This window comes from Podarcis erhardii (assembly GCF_964252035.2).
Source record: "Podarcis erhardii genome assembly, chromosome: 13".
NCBI lineage: Eukaryota > Metazoa > Chordata > Lepidosauria > Squamata > Lacertidae > Podarcis > Podarcis erhardii.
The window spans coordinates 54814051-54841995 of NC_138502.1; the positions used below are offsets into that span (position 1 = coordinate 54814051).

The 27945-nt window shown below is 42.5% G+C and overlaps 2 protein-coding genes and 1 pseudogene across 3 annotated transcripts in view; all 3 read left to right on the forward strand.

Moving 5' to 3' along the window:
* The window catches only part of LOC309327059 (vomeronasal type-2 receptor 26-like), a gene marked incomplete at its 3' end in the record, with an annotated part of 181686 nt that overhangs the window by 57780 nt on the left and 95961 nt on the right, over positions 1-27945 (forward strand). The gene's annotated exons all lie outside the window — the stretch shown is intronic.
* Positions 1047-27913, forward strand: LOC309328506 (vomeronasal type-2 receptor 26-like; the record flags this gene model as incomplete). The annotated part of the gene is made up of 6 exons (XM_081838507.1): positions 1047-1775; positions 3336-3627; positions 3920-4732; positions 24976-25197; positions 26195-26321; positions 27003-27913. The coding sequence occupies exons 1-6, from the start codon at positions 1564-1566 to the stop codon at positions 27911-27913; spliced, it is 2577 nt and encodes an 858-aa protein (XP_081694633.1). The 5' UTR covers positions 1047-1563.
* On the forward strand, positions 6824-10149 carry LOC309328507 (vomeronasal type-2 receptor 26-like; annotated as a pseudogene). Its single transcript has 3 exons — positions 6824-7484; positions 8529-8655; positions 9241-10149. The product of its transcript is annotated as a vomeronasal type-2 receptor 26-like (transcript).

A 27945-nucleotide genomic window follows, 5' to 3' on the forward strand; every position in this document is an offset into this window, starting at 1 on the left:
TTTTTAATGTTCTGAAGTAAGTTTGTAAACTTTTTTCTGAATGTCCTGCCTTATCTTAAAATAAAGTGCTTTAGGGGTTATTGGCCTAATCAAGTGCTGCATGGATTTTATGAATCAGATTAAATAAATAAGAATAAATAAATAGATAAAGAATAATAAAGCTGCTAAAATGCTAGCCTGGCTTCTGCGCAGACAATTTGTTTATGAGTAGAGAAGTTTCTGCTCAAAGACGAGGAGCAAGTTGGCTCCATGTGCAACAGAAGCTCTCCTTCCCCAGAACATGTCGAAGGGGAAGGGAGAGCCTAAGGCTCAGAGCAACCTTTCTCCCCTCCACCAACCCCAGAGAGCTTCCCTCTGTTGGAGAAGCCTTTCAAAGATGGGGTGGAAATTCACTTGAAGTGGCTTCAAAGCCACCAAAGAGCTACTTCGCTTCCGGGGGAGAACCAGAAGGGATAGGCAGGAATCAAGCAGCCCAGACCCAGCCAAAGGGGCCAGAGGGTGGGCTTGAGAAAGCCCTCCCCATCGCAGGCTCCACCAGTCTCTGTCTCTAGCAGCCTCCAGGAAACAAGATCTCACCATCATGTATCCCGTTCACAGTAGTGAGGATGGCATTTTTCAGCATTCTCCATTGATTGATTTTTATTTATTCATATTTATTCCTTTATTTATTGATGTACTGAATCTATATATCGCCCTATCCCTGGAGGTCTCAAGGCTGTTCACAGAACAAAATCAAAATATAAAACCACAACATATATAATCAAAATAAAAACAACAAGCCAATAATACCCCCAAAACCCCCACATTTGAAAAGGGCTTAGGATGCCTGGGATACAAGGCTAGGACTCCTACATCTGGCTGTTGTCCATCCCTGACTTTCCCACCTCTTCTTAAAAACCTCCAATGAATCATAGAATGGGAGACTTGAAAAGGGACCCCAAGGTCCTCTAGTCCAACCCTCTGCAATGCAGGAATCTCAGCTGAAGAATCCCAACAGATGGCTATCCAAACTCTGCATTAAAATCTCCAAGGAAGGAGAGTCCATGGTCGGATCCAGCTTCAGGGCTCTTCTTTGGTCCTTGGGAGCAAGGTTCAGGCCAAACTTCCAACTCCCAAACACACCCCTTGACTTCTGTTCAACATGTTTTTCTCCAGCTCTGCACCTGCCGCTTGAGCCATTCAAGACTCCAGAAAGTTATTGTGGTGAAACTTATTCCACTTGGAATAATCAAAATTATAGTCATCTCATCTTCTGAAAGCTCAGGAGATATTTCTGGGGGTAGCACAAGACTCGGAAAGCAACAACAGCATGGCAATATTAATTGCACTGTGACTGGGAAAGAAAAAGTTGGTGCAGAGAATCTTTCCTGTGTTGGAGACAGACTGTGTCAAGATGCAGAGCTGGCGAAAGAGGGGTGTGCCTGCCTTGGGCTTCCGAGCTCTGAAGGTAGAGTTGAAAACCACCCAGATTGGGAAAGCCCAGGCAGTCTGGCCTTGCAAGAGTCTTTGGGTTCTTCTGCTTTGCCTCCTTGGTAGGTAAGAGGAGGAGGAGGCAGAGCCAGAATGAGATCCCTGCTTCTGCTGCTCATGATGCCCTTTGGAGTCTGCGGGAACCACAAGGCGAAATGCCCCTTGAATCTGGTCAGGGATGAAACGGATGCTCGCAATTACTACCGGCCTGGACACTTTCTCATCAGTGGGATCATCTCTCCAAAACGCCTTATTGAGACAACTCCATACAACTTTACTCAGACACCCTTCGCCAGGAATGAAGTGTATGTAAGATCATATGCGGCTGGGTTTCATGGTCCTCCAGTCCTTGCAATGGTTGAAATAGGAAATAGCCCCTTTCTCAGGGCTGGGGAGCCAAGGGCTGATGTTGCAGGACTGCCCTGCCCTGACCATTGGTCTTGCTGGCTGGGGCTGATGGGAGCTGGGTCGTCCAGGAGAAGATTCCACACAAACCTCTCCAATTTCCTTGTTCCCTCTGTCTTCCTAAGTAAAACAATCCTGTACCTATTCCTCTGTGTTGCTTTTAGAAGAATGCAAGAAATCTGGTAAGGGTTCAAAAGGATGCACTGAATTTCCCCACCTGCGGGATGCCATGAAACTCAGACAATTTCCAAGGCTTAAAGGTTTTATGCAATATTATTCCATTTGGACCATTCATAAACTGTCATTAAGGAATGCTACAGTTTTGCACATGGAATTTTAAGAGCCTCTTGGGGACCTTTCGTAGCTGAAGAGCAGGAAAGATGTGCTTTAATTGAAAGGATAAATAAAATAATATGTCAGGGGAGTTCCTTGTAAGTGGACTTAGATCTCTAAAATGTGAAAAGGAATTATTCCTTTTTTGACCACACACAACTGGCCTCATTTCAAAGTAGTGAGGTGTTTGAGGTTTCTTCCTAAGCCAGAGGGTGGCATGAAACTCAAGCAATTTCCAAGCTGCTATGATTATTTTATGTTTATTCTATTTGGGTCATTTGTGAACAACCTTAGCACAAATCTCTTTACACAATGCAACGGGAGACCTACAGCCCATCATGGGGAACTCTGTCTCAGCTACATTAAAGGTTTCCTCCTCCAATCCCAGCACTTTCCCCTTTCTGTCATTTTTTAAAAAAAATTAGAAGCGTTTTAAGAAACTCCTGAAAATGGCTGGATTTTTATGGGCGAAGAACAGGAATGATATGCTTCAAATAAAATGATTATGTAAAATAATACAGACCAGGGGGTGTCCTCATTGGTGGAGTCAGTGATGAAAAATATGAGCAAAATTATAAATTCTACTACACACTCAAACCTGAAAGCCACCAGGCCTCATTTCTAAGTAAAAGTGTACTGAAGTATTTGGTGCTTCCTCTCTTTCAATAAAATTGTCTCTTATCTACCTGTAGTCTAGCCCCTTGGAAGGCGCCAAAGACCACTGCAGGAAAAGCAACCTAGGGAGCAGCTTCCCAGTATATCTCAAATTTTGAGGGCCGCCTTAATTTCCTACTCATAGAAACACAGTAGAAAAGAATCATAGAGTTGTAGAGATGGAAGGGACCTGGAGGAATCTCACCTGGAGCATCCATGACACATGGTCACCTTCGGAGGGAGTCTGTTCCACTGTTGAACAGCTGTGTGCTGTTTGCATCAAAGCTCCGGTTATGGAGCAGAGATTTCCAAATTTTTATTTTATGCTAGACAGGAAAAGGTTTGATGTCGATGCAAAAGGATGGATAAACAAAGAAACAAACAAATATTAATCTTTGTGGATCATATAATGTCCCCAACCCCATTAATATGAATGCCAGTTTCACTCTTTTTAAAGAATTCCTTTATTGCAGGGAGGCAGCTAGGTTCTACTGGCACATGTTGTCTTTCCTGCTCACCATCCAAGAGATCAACCAGGATCTCAGGCTCTTACCCAACATCACCCTGGGCTACAACATCTATGAGAACTATTTCGATGCAAGGATGACTTCGGACGCCATGCTAGAGCTGCTTGCAGGCAGTGGATGCCATATTCCCAATTATCACTGTGGAGAACAGAATCACCTGCTGGCTGTTCTTGAAAGAGGCAATACTGTCATCTCAAGAGTGATTTCAGCCTTGTCAGGCATCTACAAAATCCCACAGGTAAGTAGTGGGAGAGCATGGAGGGAAAGAGAATTTCAGCTGCGTAAGATTCTACTTTCCCTTTGGAGGGGTCAAGTGGGGATATTTTTAAAAATGGGAAAATCCTGAGCTATGGATGCTACATCCCTTTTTCAAAACTGAGCCTTCACCAACTTGTCACCTCCAGATGTTTCAGACTAAAACTCCCAACAGCCTCAGCCAGCAGAGATTTAGATATCAGTCATTTCAGATAATTAAATATCTGTTGTGCTGAAAGTAAAATAAATTGTTGATCTTTTGCTTTCCTTGCTAGATCAGTCATGGCTTCACTGCCCAGGTTCTCGAAGGTAAAACCCTGTTCCCTTTTGTCTACCGGATGAGTCCCAAAGAGGAAAGTCAGTACCAGGGGATTGTTGAATTACTCCTGTATTTTGGATGGACGTGGATTGGCCTCTTCACTCCAGACAATGACAGTGGAGAAAGATTTGTGAGCGCTGTGAAACCTCTGATGCTCAGCAGCGGAACCTGCATTGCTTTATCAAAAAGACTACCAGAAAATAATATAGAACAATTTATCAGACCTGGGGAACCTTTTTTCCTATGGAGACAAGTTGGGGTATTTGTTTCCTATATAACCAATGCACATGTTATCATAATACTCATGGTAATACACGATATCTATGAGAAGGAAATAGGGGCGAAAGTCTGGATCACAACAGCTTCGCAAGAAATCAGATTTAGCTTTTACATCCCTACAAATTACTTCCAGCACCTCCATGGTTCTCTGTCCTCTGAAATTCAGACCGGAATAAGGAGCAACAAAGGTGAGAAATATAAATCGCAGTCCAATCTTCTTGGAGATTTTTTGGATGAAGCTTTTCAGTGTTCATATTCAAAGCATCTGTTGTCTGTGAAAGGCCGAACAAGATGCAGAGAGGAGGAGGAAATGGAGATGGTGTCCCAAGGGGTATGTGAGACAATCCTGTCTCTAGACAGCTATGGCACTTACATCCATGTTCAAGCTGTGGCTCAGGCCTTGCATGCTTCACTTTCCACTAGATCCCAGAGGAGGCTGATGGTGGAGGAAGGAGAGCAATGGGGACCCCAAAGGCCACAGCCGTGGCAGGTATTTCCTTCCCCTTTTTGCAACCTGCAGTCCACACAGATGCTGATCTGTCTAACTGTGGATAGACCTGCAAAATATCATAGTTACTTTTAGTATTACTAATAGTAGCTTACCTTCCAACATGTCTCCGATGAAAATAGGGATGTCCCATCCCATAACGATCATTTTGCTATTTATACCCAGGGCTTTCTTCAGGGGGAACTCGCTGGAACTCAGTTCCAGCACCTCTCAACTGGGTGCCATTTTGACCTTTGGAGGGTCTGTAGCAATAATATTAGTATTATTCTGTTTATATATCAACTTTCATCTGAAGATCACAGGGTGGTTTACAGAATAAAAATACAAAATGAGAATAGAAAAAGCAAATGAAAGAAACAAAACAAGCAAACCAAAAGCACATTAAAATGCCCAGAGATGGTTTTATCCACCCAAATCCTGGTTACAGAATAACTTTCTCGCCTGGCACCTAAAGATTTGTCACAAAGGCAAAGGACAGCATCCCCCAAGCGAGGAGCCACCACAGAAAAGTCCTGTTGTCGTGCTGCCACCCTCCAGATATCTCTCATATATATATATATATATATATATATGCAGGTTTTGGTGTCCTCGGGTGTCTCCCCGTGTAAAAGTTGGGGTGTCTAGGCGACGTTTCGACGAGGTCTCACTCGTCATCTTCAGGCTGGTGCTTTCGGCTTCTTGTTACTGGAACAGAGCAGGATCTCAGTAACAAGAAGCCAGTAACAAGAAGCCGAAAGCACCAGCCTGAAGATGACGAGTGAGACCTCGTCGAAACGTCGCCTAGACACCCCAACTTTTACACGGGAAGACACCCGAGGACACCAAAACCTGCATTCCTGTACCCGTGAAAATCTACGAAAGCAAATATATATATATATATATATATATATATATATATATAATTTAAGTTTTTCTTCATTTCTCTCCAAGCTCCTGTGTAGTTATTCTTAAAAATATTTATGTTCATAGCTGTTATCCATACTCCTAAATATTAAACTTTCTTCTCAATCATCAGTTCCATTTTTTGTCTTTTTTATTTTGCTCTTTCACATTTTACACCAATACTTTCGTTCTACCTTTATTTAGTTTAAAACCTGCTACTTCTCCAAACTTGAGAATCTGTTCAAGACCCTTGGTTTACTAGCCAAGGGGTCTTCTACAGTTACCACTTGGTCATCTGCAAATGCCTTGAGTTTATATGCTTTGTAACCTAATGTTGGGGTGCGGGTGGCGTTGTGGGTTAAACCACATAGCCTAGGACTTGCCAATCAGAAGGTCGGTGGTTCGAATCCCCGTGACGGGGTGAGCTCCCATTGCTCAGTCCCTGCTCCTGCCAACCTAGCAATTCGAAAGCATGTCAAAGTGCAAGTAGATAAATAGGTACCGCTCCGGAGGGAAGGTAAACGGCGTTTCCATGAGCTGCTCTGGTTCGCCAGAAGCGGCTTAGTCATGCTGGCCACACGACCCGGAAGATGTACGCCGGCTCCCTCTGCCAATAAAGCAAGATGAACGCCGCAACTCCAGAGTCAGTCAGGACTGGACCTAATGGTCAGGGGTCCCTTTACCTTTACCTTTAACCTACTGTTATCCCTTTTATTTCTTCATCTGATCTTCTACTTCTGACCAGGGTCTCTAAAACTAAAATAATAATGGTGACTGGGGATATCCCTGTCTTGTCCCTTTCATTATTTTGAGTTTTTCTCTTATTACATTATTTACTATCATCATAGCCTGTTAGTCAGAATAAATTGAGTCAATTCCTCTAAGTACAGTGGTACCTCAGGTTACAGACACTTCAGGTTACAGATGCTACAGGTTACAGACTCTGGCAACCCAGAAATAGTACCTCGGGTTAAGAACTTTGCTTCAGGATAAGAACAGAAATCGTGCGGCGGCAGCGGAAGACCTCATTAGCTAAAGTAGTACCTCAGGTTAAGAACAGTGTCAGGTTAAGAATGGACCTCCAGAACGAATTAAGTTCTTTACCTGAGGTACCACTGTAATGACTCTCTGAAATTCATCATCTCTATAGTCTTCTTTGTAGAAGTCCATGAAACATGGTCAAATGCCTTCTCTGCGTCTATAAAAATCAACACTGCTTGCCTATCATTTCTAACCTCCAGATCTTCTATTATATCAATTATATTCCTTATATTATCCTTCATCTGGCGGCCTGGTAAAAAACCAGCCTGGTCCTGATGAATTAAATCCATTAATAGCACTTTCATGTTGTTTGTCAATAGGTCTGCAAACAGCTTATAGTCATTATTTAATAGAGAAATCAGCCTATAATTTTTGACTGATAATAGATCTGTATCTTTTTTCAGAATCAGCGTAATGTAAGTATCTTAAATCTTTTAGTGGTTGTGCCAAATAATCTTGTAATTTCTTATAGTACTTTGCTGATAGACCACCTGGCCCCGGTGTTTTCCCCATTTTGGCTTGATTAATTGCCTGTTGTAGCTTCCCAGTTTCTTAATGCTGCTGCTTTCCCCTGCCATTCCAGCCTCACCCTTTCTTGAGAGAAATCCGGTGTCTGAATACTTCCAGGGGCAGACTGTGCTTGGATGAGAACTGGGAGCTACCAGCGGACTTCGATATTATGAACTGGGTGATGTCTCCCAATAAGTCTCGTGACCTTGTGAAAATTGGGAATATAAGGAGTGAGACGTCTGCTGGTATAAAGTTCACCATTAACCCAGAAGCCATTGAGTGGAACAAGAAATTCAATAAGGTAGAGGGAATAATTGGGGGAGGGGGGGCTAGGAGATCCTGATTGTGGTGTTCCTTGAACAACCACTGCAGAATGACCATGTCAGGCTGACTGTCCAGTAACAGCTGGAACCACCACTCCTTCTTTCTCTAGCTGCTGAGATAGGAGTGGAATTTGGGATGCTCAAATAAAGGATATTGACCTTTCACACATGCAGAAGGATGAAAAGTAATTTATTTTAGAAATGATAATTACTGATTTATTGTATATATTTTTTAATTTGTGAGTAAGCTCACTTGTATTAAATTTGTCTTAATTTGTGGTTGATGTGGTGAAATTTGGAAAATCAATTAAAGCAATTTGGCAAAAAAAAACCCAAAAAACCCCAACTCTCCTTTCAGTTGGGCATTGAACAGCAAAGAGCTTTCTCTCTCTCTCTCTCTGAAACACACAAACACAAACACGGGAATGAACCATGTGAGAGATTATTCGAATCCTGAAATTTGGGGGAATCACATGTCAGACCCATTGTCATTTGCTTTGAAGTTTTTTTAAGAAGGGAAACAGGTAAATGGAGAAGATGAAACAAAGTTCTGTGGCTCAAACCTCAGTTGTACTGAACTAAATTTCAAGCACAAGATATTCTGGTCACCCCAATGGTCAGTGCAGGGTTGAAATTCCAGGCTGCATTCCAGAGATCATGTTCTGAAGCTAAAGAGAACTGACCGCATTAAGGGAATGGGGAGATGGCAGCCTACTGAGGTTCTTGGCTGCTGGAAACGGCAACTGGGATCTCTCAGGATTCCCTGCCAGACAGACCCCTCCCCAACCTTCTATGTGATGTGATGTAGAGCTGTGATGATTTCCTGAATGATTCATTGGGGGCCACAACTGCAAATCTTTGGGTAGATCAGGCTTTCCCAAACTTGGGTCCCCAGTCTTTGGACTACAGCTCCCATCATCCTGAGCCGGGAAGACCGGTTGTCAGGGATCACCACCATGCTATAGAGATTGCGTTACTCCTAACTGTTCCTCTTTGTTGCACCTTCTTGTCTTTCTGGTTAGACTGTACCTCGTTCCAGGTGTACAGAAAGATGTCGACCTGGATATGCCAAAGTGATTCTAGAAGGAAAGCCTGTTTGCTGCTACGCTTGTGCTCGGTGTGCGGAAGGGACCTTCTCCGCTTGGGAAGGTGGGTGACTCCATGGGGAAAGGAATTCCTGGAGAGAGTAAACACAGGGCAGAAATTCAGTCTCACACACTTTTTGTGAGAATTCTGCAGACATAGGGGAATAGGAATCCTTCCTCGACTTCCTTAGTATTAATCACCTTTATTACATCCAGGAAGTGAGTTGATAGGAATGACCATAAGGAAGAAATCTCTGGGGTGCAAACTGGGCAGCTCTGATAGGAATGCCCGCAAAGCATTCCTTTTTTATTTTTTAAAACAAGCCACACAAAAAGGAAATAATGTTGACACTTATCAAAAATAATGGATAGACGATGAAAAGCAGCAAATTACTAACAGCAAAAGCACACTAAAAAATAAACAATACTTTATTTGAAAATTATTACAATTATAATCTATGGACCGTTTTGATCTCACTGCTATGAACTTTGCATGTCTGCATTTTAAAGGTTCAGAGGAATAGTCAGGATCCAGTTAACAGAAGTGGAGTGGTCACTGCCTCTCAGTTTATCCTAGATCACAATGTTAATAGAGCACAGATCATTAGGGGTGTAAGTGATGCTGCAGCCATTTTTTCCCCTTCCCCAGATGCAGAACATTGCACCAAATGCTCAGAAGATCACCATTCAAACAAGGACAGAGATTAATGTGTCCCCAAGATTATCATCTTCCTGGCTTATGAAGAATATTTGGGAATAGTTTTAGCTTCCATTGCCCTCTTCTTGTCCTTAACAGCAGGCATTGTGATGGTAATCTTCATTAAATACAAGGAAACTCCCATTGTCAAAGCCAACAACCGGGACCTCTCCTACATCCTCCTCGTCTCCCTCCTGCTTTCCCTTCTGTCCTCCTTCCTCTTCATCGGGCGCCCAAGGAAAGAGACCTGCCTTCTCCGACAAACGGCCTTCAGCATCATCTTCTCAGTTGCTGTTTCTTCTGTCTTGGCAAAGACCATCACGGTGGTGCGCCTTCCTGGCCACAAAGCCCGGGAACAGGGTGAGGAGATGGCTGGGCCAGAGTCTGGCCAACTCCATTGTCATCTCCTGTTCTGGGGGGCAAGTTCTCATCTGCACCATCTGGCTGGGCTCTTCTCCCCCATTCCCAGAGCCCGACATGCGCTCCCAGGTGGAAGAGATCATTCTGCAATGCAACGAAGGGTCTGTGGCCATGTTCTATGTTGCCCTCGGCTACCTGGGCTTCTTGGCTGCCACCTGCTTCACGGTGGCTTTCCTAGCCAGGAAGCTGCCTGGCTCCTTCAACGAAGCCAAGCTGATCACCTTCAGCATGCTGGTCTTCTGCAGTGTTTGGGTGTCTTTTGTGCCCACCTACCTGAGCACCAAGGGCAAGTACATGGTGGCCGTGCAGATCTTCTCTATGTTGGCCTCCAGCGCTGGGCTTCTGGGCTGCATCTTCCTTCCCAAGTGCTACATTATTGTGCTGAGGCCTGAGCTGAACACAAAGGAGCACCTGACAACAAGGAATTCAGGGGACATCTGATTCTTAAAATAGTCCATGTTCCCAGTGTCCAGAAGTGCCTAAAGAAAACACAGCTACTCATCTATTGGAGGGAAGCAATGAGACGAAGCCAGATAGTTGTATTCCCTGCCTGCCAAACCTTTTAAGAGGAGGCATCTTATGCTCAGTCCGGAAGGAAGAGCGAGAGGTCTCCTCCTCCTCCAACTCAGGTTCCTCCCATTCAGGTCCCCATTTATAGAGCAAAACCAAGATCAGATGGGAAGTGAAAATAATTGGCAGAACAGCCACTGATGAAGCATTTAGAATAGGTTAATAAGCCAAGATTGCATCCTACTTAAATTTTCAACACTTCAAATTGGTGGTAAGCTCACTAAGCTCTAAGTCTTTTAGCAATTCAACCTGTAGAATTCCAATGAAGGGTGCAATATAAAATTAATAAATAATGGTCCAGAGAAAGCTGACTAGTTTATGTATGTCTACAACCACAGCAGCTAGAACTTTATATGCACAGAAATGGAAAGACTTCCCCACCAAAGAGGAATAATAATAATAATAATAATAATAATAATAATAATAATAATAATAAATTTTATTTATATCCCGCCCTCCCCAGCCGAAGCCGGGCTCAGGGCGGCTAACAACAATCAAACAATCAAACAATCAAACAATCAGATAATCGCACATTCTAAAAATATTTCATTATAAAAATCAATTAAAATCAATTTAATGGCAACTGATTAAGCAAGATTCTGTGCAGGTTGCCAGAGGAGGGAGTCAGGCTGCGCCCTGACCAAAGGCCTGGTGGAACAACTCTGTCTTGCAGGCCCTGCGGAAGGATGTCAGGTCCCGCAGGGCCCTAGTCTCTTGTGACAGAGCATTCCACCAGATTGGAGCCGCAGCCGAGAAGGCCCTGGCTCTAGTTGAGGCCAGCCTAACCTCTCTGAGGACTGGGACCTTGAGGATGTTATTATTTGCAGACCGTAGGTTTCTCTGTGGGGCATACCAGGAGAGGCGGTCCCGTAGGTACGAGGGTCCTAGGCCGTATAGGGCTTTAAAGGTTAAAACCAGCACCTTAAACCTGATCCTGTACTCCACCGGGAGCCAGTGCAGCTGGTATAGTACCGGATGAATGTGATCTCGCAGCGAAGACCCCATAAGGAGTCTCGCCGCGGCATTCTGCACCCGCTGGAGTTTCTGGGTCAGTCTCAAGGGCAGCCCCACGTAGAGCGAGTTACAATAATCCAGTCTGGAGGTGACCGTCGCATGGATCACAGTGGCTAGGTCAGGGCGAGAGAGATAAGGGGCCAACTGCTTAGCTTGGCGGAGATGAAAAAATGCCGCCTTTGTTATAGCTGTAATCTGCGCCTCCATAGAGAGGGAGGTATCGAAGATTACACCCAGACTCTTAACGGACGGTGCTGGCACTAATTGCACCCCCGCAAGAGATGGGAGTTGCCCCCTCAATGGCTTATGAAACTGGGGGAATATGCTGAAATGGTGAAATTACCTGCTAAAATGACCATCCAAAATGACCATCCAAAATGATGGATTGTTTAAGGAAGAATGGAGACCCTGGATATATTATCTGTCAAACCATCATCCATACATGAAGTCAAAGGCAGAGGATTATTGAAATATGACATCAGGGCTTACATAATAAAAGCATATATATTTTAAAACATCTGATAAAAAGGAGTAATAAAAACAAACATCGAGAAAGGAGAGGTGAGGAGTCAAGAAGAAATTATGTATTTATTTTTACAAATTGTACAAGAAGAAAGGTGTTTTGGAATATCTATGGAGACTTTATTAAATTGTTATAAAAAATATATTTTCGTTAAGGATCCACCCAGATTCTTAGGAAGTTGAGGTAATTTGAGTCTGTTTTATTATTTTAACTTTTTGTATGTTCTGAAGTAAGTTTGTAAACTTTTTATGATTGTTACATAAAGTGCTTTGGGAGTTATTGGCCTAACCCTGTGGTACGTGGATTTTATGCAAGAGATGAAATGAGTAAGTAAGAAAGAAGTAAATATTAATAAATAAATTGATAAAGAATAATAAAACTGCTAGAATGCTAGCCTGGTGCAACGGGCTTGGCGCCTCAATGTGCCTGCTCTTTTTTACATATATTGCCCCCCCCTCACTGAACCACCCTTAAAACCAATGCTAACTATCCCAGAGTATTCTGTAGGGGACCTGGGTGTGGGGGATAACCAGTGAGCTGGAGTCTCAAGCAGATGTTTTTAAAATAACAATAAAGATTTATTTTTAAACAAGGTAGTATAATACAAGTGGAGAAACTTAGGTTACTCCAATAATAATACGCTAGTTCAATTCATTTTCACAGGTTTCAGCTTTATAGTTTGGTTCCGTTCTAAGGCGGTACTTTCCTTCAGTTAAAGATAAAGGGAGCCCTAACAGTTAAGTCCAGTCGCGGAGCCAGCGTTTGTCCGCAGGTCATGTGGCCAGCATGTCTGGGTCATGTGGCCAGCATGACTAAGCCGCTTCTGGAGAACCAGAGCAGTGCACGGAAACATCGTTTACCTTCCCACTGGAGAAGTACCTATTTATCTACTTGTACTCTGATGTTCTTTCAAACTGCTAGGTTGGCAGGAGCATGGACCGAGCAACGGGAGCTCACCCCGTCGTGGGGATTTGAACCGCCGACCTAGGGGAACTTCCGGGTTAGCGCGAACGGCTAATGGCGGATTCCCTCCGAGCTCCGGAGGGAATCGGCTCTGCTGAGGACGGGTCTTGCCGTGCCGGCGACACGGGGACCCTCAGAAACCGCAGGCACGGAAGCCTGCGGACTTGGTGACTCGGTGGGCACCTTAAGCGCCCTCCCCGACCCACGAAGAGCCTTTTTAAAGGCTGCGGAGAGGGTACGGAGAGTGGCGTGGTGCTGAGAGTAGACCGCTACCTCAGTAGAGCGAAGCCGCAAGCCATGGCCGGAGAGCGCTGACTTTCTTCCCAAAATTTGGACTGGATAACAAAGGACCCGTGAGTAGTGGAATTTGGACTTTAAAAATTTTATCCTGTGAATTCGGCACGATCGGGGGATGTGTTAAAGGGAAGTCCGCACCCCCTCTACTTATAGACGTTTCAAAGCAAGGAACGGAGAATTAAGGCGGAATGAATACTGTTTTGAGGATTTAAAAGTTTCTCACAAATTTGATAGAACAAGATTTTTGTGCTGGAGAGAAAGGGAATTTGGAACTTTGTGTGTATCCCCCCCAAAAAACCCGGGAGTGTCCTATTTGGGTCCCGGAGGAAGAAGTGAAAGGAGTTTGACAGCTGTCAAAGAAGCTGTCAAACGGGCGGACAAAGTAAAGAATTTTGCTATTTAATAACTCTTGGAATTAAAGCTGATACATTTGGACTGGGGCGACTGGAAACAAAGTATTGATAATAACAAAGTAACAGATTATTGGAAAAGGACTACTAAATAACTGAAAGCCCCCTAGGGGGAATTAGTGACATTACAATGGCTGCAGAGGGAAAATTACTGGCGGAGATAGAAAAAATGTTTTTTCTCGTGGGAATCCTGCAGGAGCAGAGTATGGCTCTGAGTAAAGTTTTTATGACCTTGAATCCTGAAACAAACAACTCTGCTGAATGCACAAAGGAGATGTACGATAAAAATTCTGCAGCTGAGCAGGAAGAGATGCCTTTGGAATTGACAGAGAAAAAAGAAGGAGTTCAGACACTACAAGTGGAAAATATCAACCAGAAATCTGCAGCGTTAGAGTATGAGCAAGAAGACCTCTGGATTACAGACCTGCGAAAGATGAGAAAGAAGAAGAGAGAAGCCCCTGGAGTACTTGGAATATTAAAACTAGAAAGAACAAAGCAATATGATTGGGACTTTTCTCTTGAGTATGGAAAACTAGATGGTCTTTCGCAGCAAACACTCTTCAACATTCTGAATGAAAGAAAATATGATCTGACTCTGACTGAACTCCTTTGGGGTCTTAGGACCATCAAAGAGGACTACCAATATAGCTGGCAGAGAGGGACTGACAGAGAATCAGACGCCTCGGACGTGAGGAATCCGGGCTAGAAATATTTTTTGTTTGTTTTCTGGACATTTGTCTAGGAAGGGACAGAAACCGGGGCAGGGGGGGGGAGAGAATAGAATTATAAAATGTTATGTTTTGTTTTACTTGGTCAATGTGACCTATAATTAATATAATAAAGGGAAAATTTGTGAAGGGGAAGTTAGATCGACCTTAAAAAAAAAGAAATTAATGATTATAAGAGAATTGGATAGTTGAATACAGATAAACAAAAGATTTTAATTTTTAAAAGCAATGTGAATATCTTTAAGAGGTTAGGTAAGAACTTGCTGAATTAATTTTGGAATTGGGATGTAAGAGGAGGGGGTGGGGGGAAGTCAATGAAAGTGGGTAAAGAAACTTAGGGTATGTAATTGTATTTGTGTGTTTGTTTGTCTTTGTCTTTGTGTGTGTGTTTGTTGTTATAAAATGTAAAAACCCAATAAAAATTATTTAAAAAAAAAAAAAAAATGAACCGCCGACCTAGGCAAGCCCTAGGCTCTGTGGTTTAGACCACAGCACCACCCGCATCCCTCTTTTCCTTCAGTTACCCACCCCTTTAACAAACTGAGGGCGGACTTTCAGTAACAGTCTTAAGGGTTCACCACACACACCCTTCCTTCACTGGGTTTTGGGAGTCTCTTCTTTCCTCAGAAGAGTCTCTCCCCTCCAGACTAGTTTGAGACCTAAGTAGACCTCAGCTCCTACTTCTGTCTCAGCCTCAGTCTCCCTGCAAGATCTGGTCCTATTACTCCCGCAGGACACTACACGCAGACACTACACTCAGTCCTTCACTGTACAGTGGAGTGGACCTTTTCTCCAGAACCATCTCTGCCTCCTCAACACTCGTTGTATTTCAACCTGACTCCTATCCTATCTCCCTATCTAACGCCCAACCTCCTTCCTCAACCAGCTCAACTCAACCAACCACACCACCCTCAACAGCCCAACTCCCTGTCTCCCTCCAACGTCTCTCTTTTTAAACTCTTCCTCCTGGAACCTCAGCCAATCAGAGGCTGTCGTTCTTTCACCATTTGCTGGCAGGAGATAAAAGTAAAAAAGAAATACTTATGGAACCAACTTTTCCATCACATCTGGCTTCTGCACACGCAATTGTTTACAAGTAGAGAAGTTTCTGCTCAAAGACCAGGAGAAAGTTGGCTCCATGTGCAACAGAAGCTCTCCTTCCGCAGAACATGTCGAAGGGGAAGGGAGAGTCGAAAGTTCAGAGCAACCTTTTCCACCTCAACCAACCCCAGAGAGCTCCCCTCTGTTGGAGAAGCCTTTCAAAGATGGGGTGGAAATTCACTTGAAGTGGCTTTGAAGCCACCAAGGCGCTACTTCCCTTCAGGGAGAGAACCAGAAGAGAGCGGCAGGAATCAAGCAGCCCAGACCCACCCAAAGGGGCCAGAGACGGGCTTGAGAAAACCCTCCCCATCGCAGGCTCCACCAGTCTCTGTCTCTAGCAGCCTCCAGGAAGCAAGATCCCACCATCATGTATCACGTTCACAGTACTGAGGATTCTCAGCATTCTCCATTTATTCCTTCATATTTATTTACTTGTTGAATCTATATACCGCCCTATGCCTGGAGGCCTCAGGGTGGTTCAGAGAGCAAAATCAAAATGTAAAACCACAATATATATAATCAAATAAAAACTACAACCCAATAACAGCCTCTGCCCTCCCAAAAATACTCTACATTTTAAAAGAGTTTGGATGCCTGGGATACGATGCTGGGACTTCTTCATCTGGCTGCTGTCCATCCCTGACTGTCCGACCTCTTCTTAAAAACCTCCAATGAATCATAGAATGGGAGACTTGGAAAGGGACCCCAAGGTCCTCTAGTCCAACCCTCTGCAATGCAGGAATCTCAGCTAAAGAATCCCAACAGATAGCCATCCAACCTCTGCTTCAAAACGTCCAAGGAAGGAGAGCCCATGGTCGGATCCAGCTCCTTCTTTGGTGCTTGTGAGCAAAGTTCAGGCCAAACTTCCAACTCCCAAACACACCCCTTGACTTCTGTCCAACATGTTTTTCTCCAGCTCTGCACCTGCTGCTTTAGCCATTCAAGACTCCAGAAAGTTATTGTGATGAAACTTATTCCACTTGGAATAATCAAAATTATGGTCTTCTCATCTTCTGAAAGCTCAGGAGATATTTCTGTAGATTGCATGAGGCTCGGAAAGCAACAGCAGCATGACAATATTAATTGCACTGTGTCTAGGAGGAAAAAGTTGGTGCAGAGAATATTTCCTGTGCTGGAGACAGACTGAGTCAAGATGCAGAGCTGGCGAAAGAGGGGTGTGCCTGCCTTGGGCTTCCGAGCTCTGAAGGTAGAGTTGAAAACCACCCAGATTGGGAAAGCCCAGGCAGTCTGGCCTTGAAAGAGTCTTTAGGTTCTTCTGCTTTGCCTCCTTGGCAGGTAAGAGGAGGAGGAGGCAGAGCCAGAATGAGATCCCTGCTCCTTCTTTTTTTTTTTTTATAATAATTTTTATTGATTTTACAACATAAAGAAAAAACAAAACAAACATAATGCGACTTCCCCAAACCTCCCCTTCACTGCATCCAAATTTCAAAATTTTTAGCAATTCTTCATCCCATTTTTATATTTAATTCTCTTTAAAAAGAGTTTCTGCTTTATAAATTTCGATTTATAGCTGTAATTCTTAGTGTCCAATCCCCTGACATCTTAACATTCCGAAATTTTACAACAATTTTTAAGATAGATTTTAAATTTTTTCCAGTCCTCCTCCACTGTCTCTTTCTTCTGGTCACGGATTCTGCCGGTCATCTCTGCCAGTCCCATAAATTCAGTCACCTTGGTCTGCCATTCTTCCAGAGTAGGTAGTTCTTTAGTCTTCCAATACTTCGCCAAAAGGATTCTTGCTGCTGTTGTTGCGTACATAAAAAAGGTCCTATCTTTCTTTGGTACCAATTGGCCGACCATGCCCAAGAGAAAAGCCTCCGGTTTCTTTACAAATGTCCACTTAAGGATTTTCTTAATTTCATTATAGATCATTTCCCAGTAGGCCTTAATCTTTGGGCAGGTCCACCAAAGGTGATAAAAAGTTCCTTCACATTCATTACACTTCCAGCAATTGTTATTGGGCAAATGATATATCTTTGCAAGCTTGACTGGGGTCATGTACCACCTATAGATCATTTTCATTATGTTCTCTTTCAGGGCACTACATGCCGTAAATTTAATACCTGTGGTCCATAACTGCTCCCAGTCAGCAAACATAATATCATGACCAATATCCTGTGCCCACTTAATCATGGCTGATTTAACCGTTTCATCTTGTGTGTTCCATTTTAGCAGCAGATTATACATTCTAGACAAATTCTTAGTATTGGGTTCTAGCAATTCTGTTTCTAACTTTGACCTCTCCTTCTGAAATCCTAGTTTTCTGTCCTGCTTAAAAGTTTCATTAATCTGGTAATAATGTAACCAGTCTCGGACTTTAGGTTTCAATTTCTCAAAACTCTGTAATTTCAGCTTTTCACCATCATATTCTACAATTTCACAATATTTTGGCCAGTCTGTATCCATGTTCAATCTTTTTACCGCCTTAGCTTCCATTGGTGACAGCCACCTGGGGGTTTTACTTTCAAACAAATCTTTATATCGATTCCATACATTATACAATGCTTTCCTAATAATATGATTTTTAAAATTTCTATGTACCTTTACCTTGTCATACCATAAATATGCATGCCAACCAAAACTATTATCATAACCTTCCAGGTCCAGAATGTCTGTATTCTCAAGAAGTAGCCATGGTTTCAGCCAGCAAAAAGCTGCTGCTTCATAATAAAGTTTTAAGTCCGGCAGGGCAAAGCCCCCTCTATCCTTTGCATCAGTCAAAATCTTAAATTTAATTCTGGGTTTTTTGCCCTGCCAGACAAATTTAGATATATCTTTCTGCCACTTCTTGAAACAGTCCATCTTATCTAAAATTTGCAATGTCTGGAACAAAAACAACAATCTCGGCAATACATTCATCTTAATTACAGCAATTCGGCCTAACAAGGAAAGTCTCAATCTTGACCATATATCGAAATCTTTCTTCACTTCAGCCCAGCATTTCTCATAATTATCTTTAAATAGATTCACATTCTTAGATGTTAAGTTCACCCCCAGATATTTTACCTTTTTAGTAATTTCCAAACCAGTTTCTCTTTGAAAACTATCTTTTTCCTCCACCGTGAGATTTTTTTCCAACACCTTTGTCTTGTGTTTATTCAATTTAAAACCTGCTACCTGACCAAATATTTCAATAAGTTCCAAAACTCTTTTTGTACTAGTTTCTGGCTGTTGTAGTGTCAAAACTAGGTCATCTGCAAATGCTCTTAGCTTATAATGTTTAGTTCCGACCTGTATACCTTTAACCAGCTGGTCTCTTCTAATCATGTTAAGGAAAACCTCCAGTACCGATATAAACAATAGAGGGGAAATTGGGCATCCCTGTCGTGTCCCTTTCTCTATTGGAATTTCATCCATAACCATACCATTTACAATAAGTTTGGCCTTTTGCTCAGAATAAATTGCACTTATACCATTTTCAAAGTTCTTGCCTACCCCCATTCCTTGGAGATTCCTCTTCATAAAGCTCCAACAAATATTGTCAAAGGCTTTCTCTGCATCCACAAAAATCAAAACAGCTTTTCTATTTATGTCAGTTTCCAAAAGTTCTAGAATATCTATAATATTCCTCACATTGTCTGACAAATGCCTGCCTGGTAGAAAGCCTGTTTGGTCCCTGTGAATCTCCTCTAACAGCACTTTTTTGAATCTTTTTGCTAGAATGTCTGCAAAAATTTTATAATCCACGTTCAAAAGTGATATAGGGCGGTAATTCTTGACTTGATGTTTCTCAGTTTCTGTCTTTGGTATAAGTGAGATGAATGCTTCCTTCCACGATTCGGGAGCCTTTTTCCCCTCCAAAATTTGATTGCAGACTTCTTTCAATGGTTGTATTAACCAATCCTTCAATACTTTATAATATCTCGCAGTTAGTCCATCTGGTCCTGGTGATTTTCCCAGCTTCATATCCTGGATGGCACTCTCTATTTCTTGATCTGTAATTTTCTCGTTTAAACTCCTTCTGTTGTTTTCAGAGATTTTTGACAGTCCGTATTTTCCAATAAATTCTTCTATCTCCTGTTCATTTTTTGGCCCTTGTTTGTATAATTTCTTAAAGAAACTTTGAAAACAATTACTTATCTCATTTGGTTTATTAATAGACTTCCCATCTACTTCGAGAGATGTCACTGTATTCAATTTTTGTCTCTTTTTCAGTTGCCAAGACAGTAGCTTCCCACATTTATCTGCAGATTCAAAAGTCTTTTGTCTCATTTGTTTAATTTTCCATTCTATTTCCTGGTTCGTCAATTCCATATATTGTGTTTGATAGAATTTTATTTCTCTTAATATCTCCTGGGATTTAGGCTTAGATCTCAATTTCTTCTCCCCTTCTTTTATTAGATTCCAAATTTTCTCTTTCTTCTCATTCTGCTTTTTCCTCTTTATTGAATTCTGTTGTATTAGGAAGCCACGCATCACGGCTTTACTTGCGTCCCAAATGATTCTTTTTTCTGTGTCTGATCTCAAATTGATCTCGAAGTAGTCTTTAAGTGTTTCTTGGGCCTTTTTGCAAATTTCCCCATCTCCAAAGAGAGTGTCATTCATTCTCCATCTAAAGGTTCCAGCTGTTGTCAGTTTCATTTCCATCTTGACAGCATTGTGGTCAGAGCAGGTCTTTGGGCAGATTTCTGTTTTTTTAACCTTTGATGCCAGATTACTAGAAATCCATATTTGATCAATTCTAGTCCATGTCATTTTTGCTTCAGAGAAGAAAGTCCCCTCCCTTTCCAGAGGGTTCCTAGTTCTCCAAATATCGATCAGATCCATAGTGTCAGTCAGGTCAAAAAAAGTCTTTGGTAGTCTTCCGTCATTAGATATTGTTTGTCTTTGGGCCTTATCCATGTTTGTAGAGACGACTCCATTCATGTCACCCATCATTATAATTTTAAAGTCCAAAAAGTCCATTAAAGTCTCATGCAACTTCTTGAAGAATTCAGCCTTCCCCTCATTTGGTGCATAAACTCCAACAATCAATATTTTTTCTCCATAAATTTGGATTTCCACTGCCAGGTATCTTCCTTGGTCATCCTTAAAGATCAATTTTGGTTCAAATTTTTCCTTGACATAAATCACAACTCCTCTTTTCTTGACTCTATCTGATGATATAAATTCTTGTCCTAATCTCTTGTTTGTTAAAAGTTTTCTATGTATCCTGGCAATGTGAGTTTCTTGTAAACAGATTACGTCTAGATGTTCCTTCTTTAATAAATGAAATACTTGGCCCCTTTTTCGAGGGTGGTTCAAACCATTGCAGTTCCAACTGAAGAGTTGCAGAGACATTTTGGTTACTGGGTAGACCTTCCACCGACTGCACCAAGTTGTTGTTCCTCCTCGGTCGGTGCTCGGTTCAGTCCAAATGATAGATTTGAGATGTCCGGTACTTCCTCCTCGCTGACAGTTCCTTTCTGAAGATCCTCTTGATTTCTTTCCAAAAAGAACTCTTTATCCTGGTTTGTTTTTATTTTAATTTTCTTCCCTTTGTAGCTAAAGGACAGCCCTTGTGGAAATTCCCACCTGAATGGGATATTATTCTTCTTAAGTAGATCAACTAGTTCTTTAAATTGAGATCTAACCTCCAAAAAGTATTTAGGAATATCCTTGAAGATTTGAATCTGAGAATTTTTAATGACCAAGGCCTTCTGGAAATGTAGGTTCAATATTTTGTCTCTTTGTTCCTTTGATCCTAAGGTAATTAAACAATCTCTTGGCTTCTTCCCTTGCTTCCTGCCAATCCGAAAGGCTGAGGTTATCATAAATTCATCTTCCTCTCCATCTAGCTCATCATTCCAGAAGTCTTGAAATTTGTCTGTAAGGAATTCCCCGAGCTTGTCCTCTTCCTCTTCTGGAACCAGTCTTAATTTCAGATTCTTACTTTTCCTTTCCAGTTCTAGTAGGGCTAATGCTGAATCATGTTCATGTACTTTTTTTACAATAGGCGCAAACTTTCCTTTGGTTTCTTCAGCAGTGGACCTAGCACTCTCAGCTATTCTCCTTGTTTCCGTAGATTCTTGAACCAAACGGTTTATAGAATCTGTATTAGATGAAATTGTTGTTGTATTCAGGTCTAGTCTTGTTGTCAACTCCGTCAATTTCTTTGAGTTCTCTGTAGACTGTTTAGTGAGTTCTGCAGATTGCTTGGTAAGTACTTCTAGTGACTGATTTATTTTAAGCAGGGCCTGTGTCATTGACTCCATTGATGCTGCTGTTATTTTTTCTTGTGCAGCTGCTGCTCCTGATAAGGAGCCTCTTTTTTGAGCTTGTTTTTGAGCCTGCTTTGTTTTACTTCTTGTTGAAATCTCTTCTGGCGGGTTGCTCATAACTCAAGGTCATTCACACAGGAAAGTTGCAAGTGGAAAATCCCACTGGATACTCCGTAATGTAACTAAAGCCCTCTAGAGGAGGAAATTGTAACCGTCCAAAGGCACCCAGAACAAAGAAACAGAAAGTCCAAAGGCAAAAGTCCCATTAAAAGTCTTTAGTTTGTAGCACTTTACTGTTAAAATTGTAATCCACCAAAGTCCCGAGTATGTTTCAAAATAAGTCTTATTTTGTAGCCGCTGTCCTTTGACAGCTCACTTGACAGTTCCTTTTTTCAGGCGATCGCTGCTCCGGCAGCCTGGCCAGAAGTATCAGCAGCAGAGGTTTTTTATTCCTTATCCCTTTCTTTTGCAGGTTAAATTAATTCTGTTTCCTCCCCCCCTTCTCCTGCACAACAGGGGGGAGATCCTTTCGATGTCTGGTTTAATAAGAGTTAAAAGGAAAGTCCATTTAAACACAGCTTAGTCTTTTCATTGCTCCGTTAATCATGCAGTTCCGGGAGGCTGACTTCCTTAATTTTGCCTTCCCGTTTTCAGCCAAATCTTCTAAATTTTTTAAGTCCCGTCTTACTTTTGCAATCTTACTCACGGGTATTGTTGTTGCCAATCGTTGATTTCAGAAAGGAATCGGCGCTCTCCGTTAATGGCGACGCGGCTTCACTCCGTAAGCTGGGTAGCGATCCTCAGCACCGCGCTCACCCCGATGCCGCTCCGGAGCCTTTAAAAAGGCTCTTTCACGATGCCGGGGGGGCGCAAAGGTGCCCACCGAATCTCCTTGCTCACAGGCTTCAGCGCCTGTGATTTTAGGGGTCCCCCGCTTGCCGTAGCGGGTAAGACCCGAACTTACGGAGCAGTCCTGCCTCGGAGCTTGAGGCTAGGACCGCCATCAAACGCTGGCGCCGGCCGGAAGGAGATCCCTGCTCCTTCTGTTGCTGCTTCTGCTGCTCATGATGCCCTTTGGAGTCTGCAGGAACCACAAGGCGAAATGCCCCTTGAATCTGGTCAGGGATGAAACGGATGCTCGCAATTACTACCGGCCTGGACACTTTCTCATCAGTGGGATCATCTCTCCAAAACGCTTTGTTGAGGAAACGCCATACAACTTTTCTCAGACACCCTTCGCCAGGACTGAAGTGTATCTACTTATATGCAGATGGTTTCATGGTCCTCCACTCCTTATATATATATATATATATTTTTATAAATATTTATTAAGGTTTTTAAATATAAATGCACACATAATAAACAATCTTATTTCTGTCATAACAATTTCATCACTTCTTTGGACTCCCTCACGTCTCCCGCTCCCATTTACATCGTTAAAATTTTTTCCACACAAATTATCAACTTGTTTTCAATCTCATGTCTATTCATTCAAATATAATCTAGCACTTCTTCCAAAAGATTTTATATTTTCTTTAGTCTCACTTATCATCAAATTTAAATCTAATTTAGTGGTGAGCAGTTTTTTATAATCCAGCATCCTTCTTAAGATTCAACCAAATTACAATGTTTTTGTAAATACATTTTGAATTTCTCCCAGTCTTCCTCCATCTTCTCTTCTCCCAGATCACGGATTCTGCCGGTCATCTCGGCCAGTTGCATATAGTCCATCAGCTGCATCTGCCACTCTTCCAGTGTGGGTAGATCTTGAGTTTTCCAGTTTTTTGCGATAAGAATCCTTGCTGCCGTTGTTGCATACATGAAAAATGTTCGATCCTTCTTTAACACCTTCTGGCCGACAATACCCAGGAGGAAGGCCTCTGGTTTCTTTGTGAAGGTATACTTAAATACCTTTTTCAGTTCATTATATATCATTTCCCAGAAGACCTTCACCTTAGGGCATGTCCACCAGAGGTGAAAGAATGTTCCTTCATTTTCTTTACATTTCCAACATTTATTATCAGACGAATGGTATATTTTAGCAAGTTTAACTGGGGTCATGTACCATCTATATATCATTTTCATAACATTTTCCTTCAGAGCATTACATGCGGTGAAGTTCAGCCCAGTGGTCCACAACCTTTCCCAGTCCTCAAACATAATGTTATGCCCAATGTCCTGTGCCCATTTTATCATAGCCGATTTAACCATTTCGTCTTGTGTATTCCATTTTAGCAGCAAGTTATACATTCTAGATAGTACCTTGGTCTTTGGTTCTAACAATTCTGTTTCTAACTTCGATTTCTCCACCTGGAACCCTAACTTTTTATCATTTTTAAAAAACTTCTTTAATCTGAGCATAATGTAACCAGTCTCGCACCTTATCCTTCATTTTCTCCAAACTCTGCAATTTCCAATTGTCTCCATCTTTTTCTAATATTTCCCAATATTTTGGCCATTTGGCCTCCATATTGGGTCTTTTTCGGGCCTTAGCCTCCAGAGGTGAGAGCCACCTTGGAGTTTTATTTTCCAGTAAGTCTTTATATTTTGTCCAGACATTAAACACTGCTTTCCTGACAATATGGTTCTTGAAGGCCTTATTGATCTTAACTTTATCATACCATAAGTATGCATGCCAACCAAAAGCATTGTTAAAACCTTCCAGGTCCAGAGGAGGCTGATGGTGGAGGAAGGAGAGCAATGGGGACCCCAAAGGCTACAGCCGTGGCAGGTATTTCTTTCCCCTTTTTGCAACCTGCAGTCCACACTGATGCTGATCTTGACTGGGGATAAACATGCAACATATCATAATTACTATTAGTATTAGTAATAGTAGCATACCGCCCAACATTTCTCTGATGAAAATAGGGACATCCCATTCCATAATGAAAATTTTACTGTTGATACCTAGGGCTTTTTTTCTGGGGGGTCGGGATGCACTCAAACTCAGTTCTGGCACCTCTCAGGCGGGTACCATTGCCATTCTCAGAGAGAGGTGTTCATGGTGATTTCCGGCACCCTCTTTGCTAGAAATATAGCACTGTTTATATCCCACACATCTTTTTGGCTTTCCTCAGCACTCTGGGCAGCTCCCAAAATAAAGAAATTCATACTAAAATATAAAACATATTAATATTCCCGATACAGGATTGGACGGCTTGTGGGTTGGACAACTCCACATTTGCCAACTTTTCTCCAATGAAGAAAAGGAAAAGTGGGACATTCCGGGATCAAATGAAAAACTGTCTCTAATCCAGGGACATCCCTGGAAAATTGGGGCACTTGCAGGGTCTGTAGTAATAATAATGGCTGAATAGGAATTCCAGTCTACATGAGATACACGCAGGCCCCAAATCATAAGAGGTTGAAGTGAGTAGGACTGAGATATCCATCTTGGCTTCAAGCTTTCTCAGTGCTGGTGTTTCCCCCTGTCATTCCAGCTTCACCCTTTCTTGAGAGAAATTCGGTGTCTGAATACTTCCAGAGGCAGGCTGTGCTTGGATGAGAACTGGGAGCTGCCAGGAGACTTCAATATTATGAACTGGGTGATCTCTCCCAATAAGTCTTGTGTCGTTATTGGGAATATAAGGAGAGAGACATCTGCTAGCATAAAGTTCACCATTAACCCAGAAGCCATTGAGTGGCCCAAGAAATTCAACAAGGTAGGAGGAATCACAGAGAGGGGAGGCTAGGAGATCCCAGCTTTCCTTGAACAACTGCTGCAAAATGGCTATATCAGGTTGACCAATGATGTCTTGACCGTCCAATAACAGCTGCAACGGCCACTCCTTCTTTCCACAGCAGCTGAGATAGGAGGGAAATTTGGGGTGCTCACAGAAAGCATAGAGCCCAGAGGTACTTAGAAAAGACACTATCTATTTCCGAGCCAGACTGAGAATTTAAGAATTCTCGATAGAATCTTTAACCAAATGGACTACATAGATAAGAAGAAAAGGGAAAGCCCCTAGTAAAAGGGAACTATTGGGTTTTCATACATGCAGAAGGATGGAAAGCGATTTATTTTAGAAATGATGATTACTGATTTATTGTGGATTTCTTAAATTTGTGGAGTAAGCTCACTTGTAGATGTTGCAAATGTTAAAGTATTGTATGTGCAGGAATAGAGAAGTGCACAGTTGTTGGTAAAAGATGATAATTTAAAAAAGCAACAACCCTATTGTAACATAAGGTTAACGTTAAGAAATGGCATGTAAACTAGAAATAACTAGGGAAATAGATCAGCGACAAGAGGAAACCTTGCATTCCTCAAGAACAGAGTGAGGGAAACCAATATTTGGAAAAGTCATATCAATTTTATCTGAATTAGTGGTTGAGAGATTATCCGAATCCTGAAATTTGGGGAAATCACATTTCAGACTCCATTGCTATCTTCTTTGAAGATTTTTTAGGCAGGGAAGCAGGTAAACGGAGAAGAGGAATCAGAGTTCTGTGGTGCAAACCTCAGTTGTCCTGAACGAATTATGAAGAACATGATATTCTGGTCACTCCAATGGTCAGTGGGGGGTTGAAAGGACCCTGATGAGGGGGTCAAAGACTGCAGTCCAGAGATCCGTTTCAATTCACTGTATGAGTGAATTACATACCCACAAATACTCCTAACTGTTCCTCTTTCTTGCACCTTCTTGTCTTTCTGGTTAGGGCGTACCTCGTTCCAGGTGTACAGAAAGATGTCAGCCTGGATATGCCAAGGTGGTTCTAGAAGGAAAGCCCATTTGCTGCTATGCTTGTGCTCAGTGTGCGGAAGGAACCTTCTCCGCCCAGGAAGGTGGGTGACTCCAAGGGGGAAGGAACTTCTGGAGAGAGTAAACACAGGGCAGAAATTCAGTCTCACCCACTTTTTGTGAGATTTCTGCAGACACTGGGGAATGTGGATTCTTCCTCGACATCCATAGGATTAATCAACTTTATTACATCCAGGAAGGGAGTTGAAAGGAGTGGCCATAAGGAAGAAATCTCTGGGGTTGAAAGTGAGCAGCTGTGAGAGGAATGCCCATAAAGGATTCCTTTTTTATTTTTTATACCAAGTCACACCAAAAAGGAAATAATTTTGATATTTATAAAAAATAATGGACAGGTATGCAAACCAGCAATTTTTTAATAGCAAATGCACAATAAAAAATAATACTTCATATGAAAATTATTACAATATAATCAATGGACTGTTTTGATCTCACTACTATGAACATTGCATGGAAGCAACAGAAAACTGCATTTAAAATGTCAAGTTAAAGAGCTGTTTCTTCAGGACTAGGCAGGATCCAAACAATGCAGTTAACAGAAGTGGAGTGCTCATTGCTACTCAGTTTATCCTAGATCACAAGGTTGCTTGACCTATTTTAACATTCTTATTTCCTGAGGTCCACCACAGACTTTTTCAAAACGTAAAAGAGCACCGATCATGAGGGATGTAACTGATGCTGCAGCCACTCTTTGTCCTCTTTCCCAGATGCAGAACATTGCACCAAATGCTCAGAAGATCACCATTCAAACAAGGACAGAGATCAATGTGTCCCCAAGATTACCACCTTCCTGACTTATGGAGAATATTTGGGAATGGTGTTAGCTTCCATTGCCCTCTTCTTGTCCTTAACAGCAGACACTGTGTTGGGAATCTTCATTAAATACAAGGAAACTCCCATTGTCAAAGCCAACAACCGGGACCTCTCCTACATCCTCCTCGTCTCCCTCCTGCTTTCCTTTCTGTCCTCCTTCCTCTTCATCGGGCGCCCAAGGAAAGAGACCTGCCTTCTCCGACAAACGGCCTTCAGCATCATCTTCTCAGTTGCTGTTTCTTCTGTCTTGGCAAAGACCATCACGATGGTGCTGGCCTTCCTGGCCACAAAGCCGGGGAACAGGCTGAGGAGATGGCTGGGCCAGAGTCTGGCCAACTCCATTGTCATCTCCTGTTCTGGGGGGCAAGTTCTCATCTGCACCATCTGGCTGGGCTCTTCTCCCCCATTCCCAGAGCCCGACATGCGCTCCCAGGTGGAAGAGATCATCCTGCAATGCAACGAAGGGTCTGTGGCCATGTTCTACGTTGCCCTCGGCTACCTGGGCTTCTTGGCTGCCACCTGCTTCACGGTGGCTTTCCTAGCCAGGAAGCTGCCTGGCTCCTTCAACGAAGCCAAGCTGATCACCTTCAGCATGCTGGTCTTCTGCAGTGTTTGGGTGTCTTTTGTGCCCACCTACCTGAGCACCAAGGGCAAGTACATGGTGGCCGTGCAGATCTTCTCTATGTTGGCCTCCAGCGCTGGGCTTCTGGGCTGCATCTTCCTTCCCAAGTGCTACATTATTGTGCTGAGGCCTGAGCTGAACACAAAGGAGCACCTGACAACCAGAAATGAAGGGGACATATGATTCTTAAAATAGTCCATGTTCCTGATGTCCAG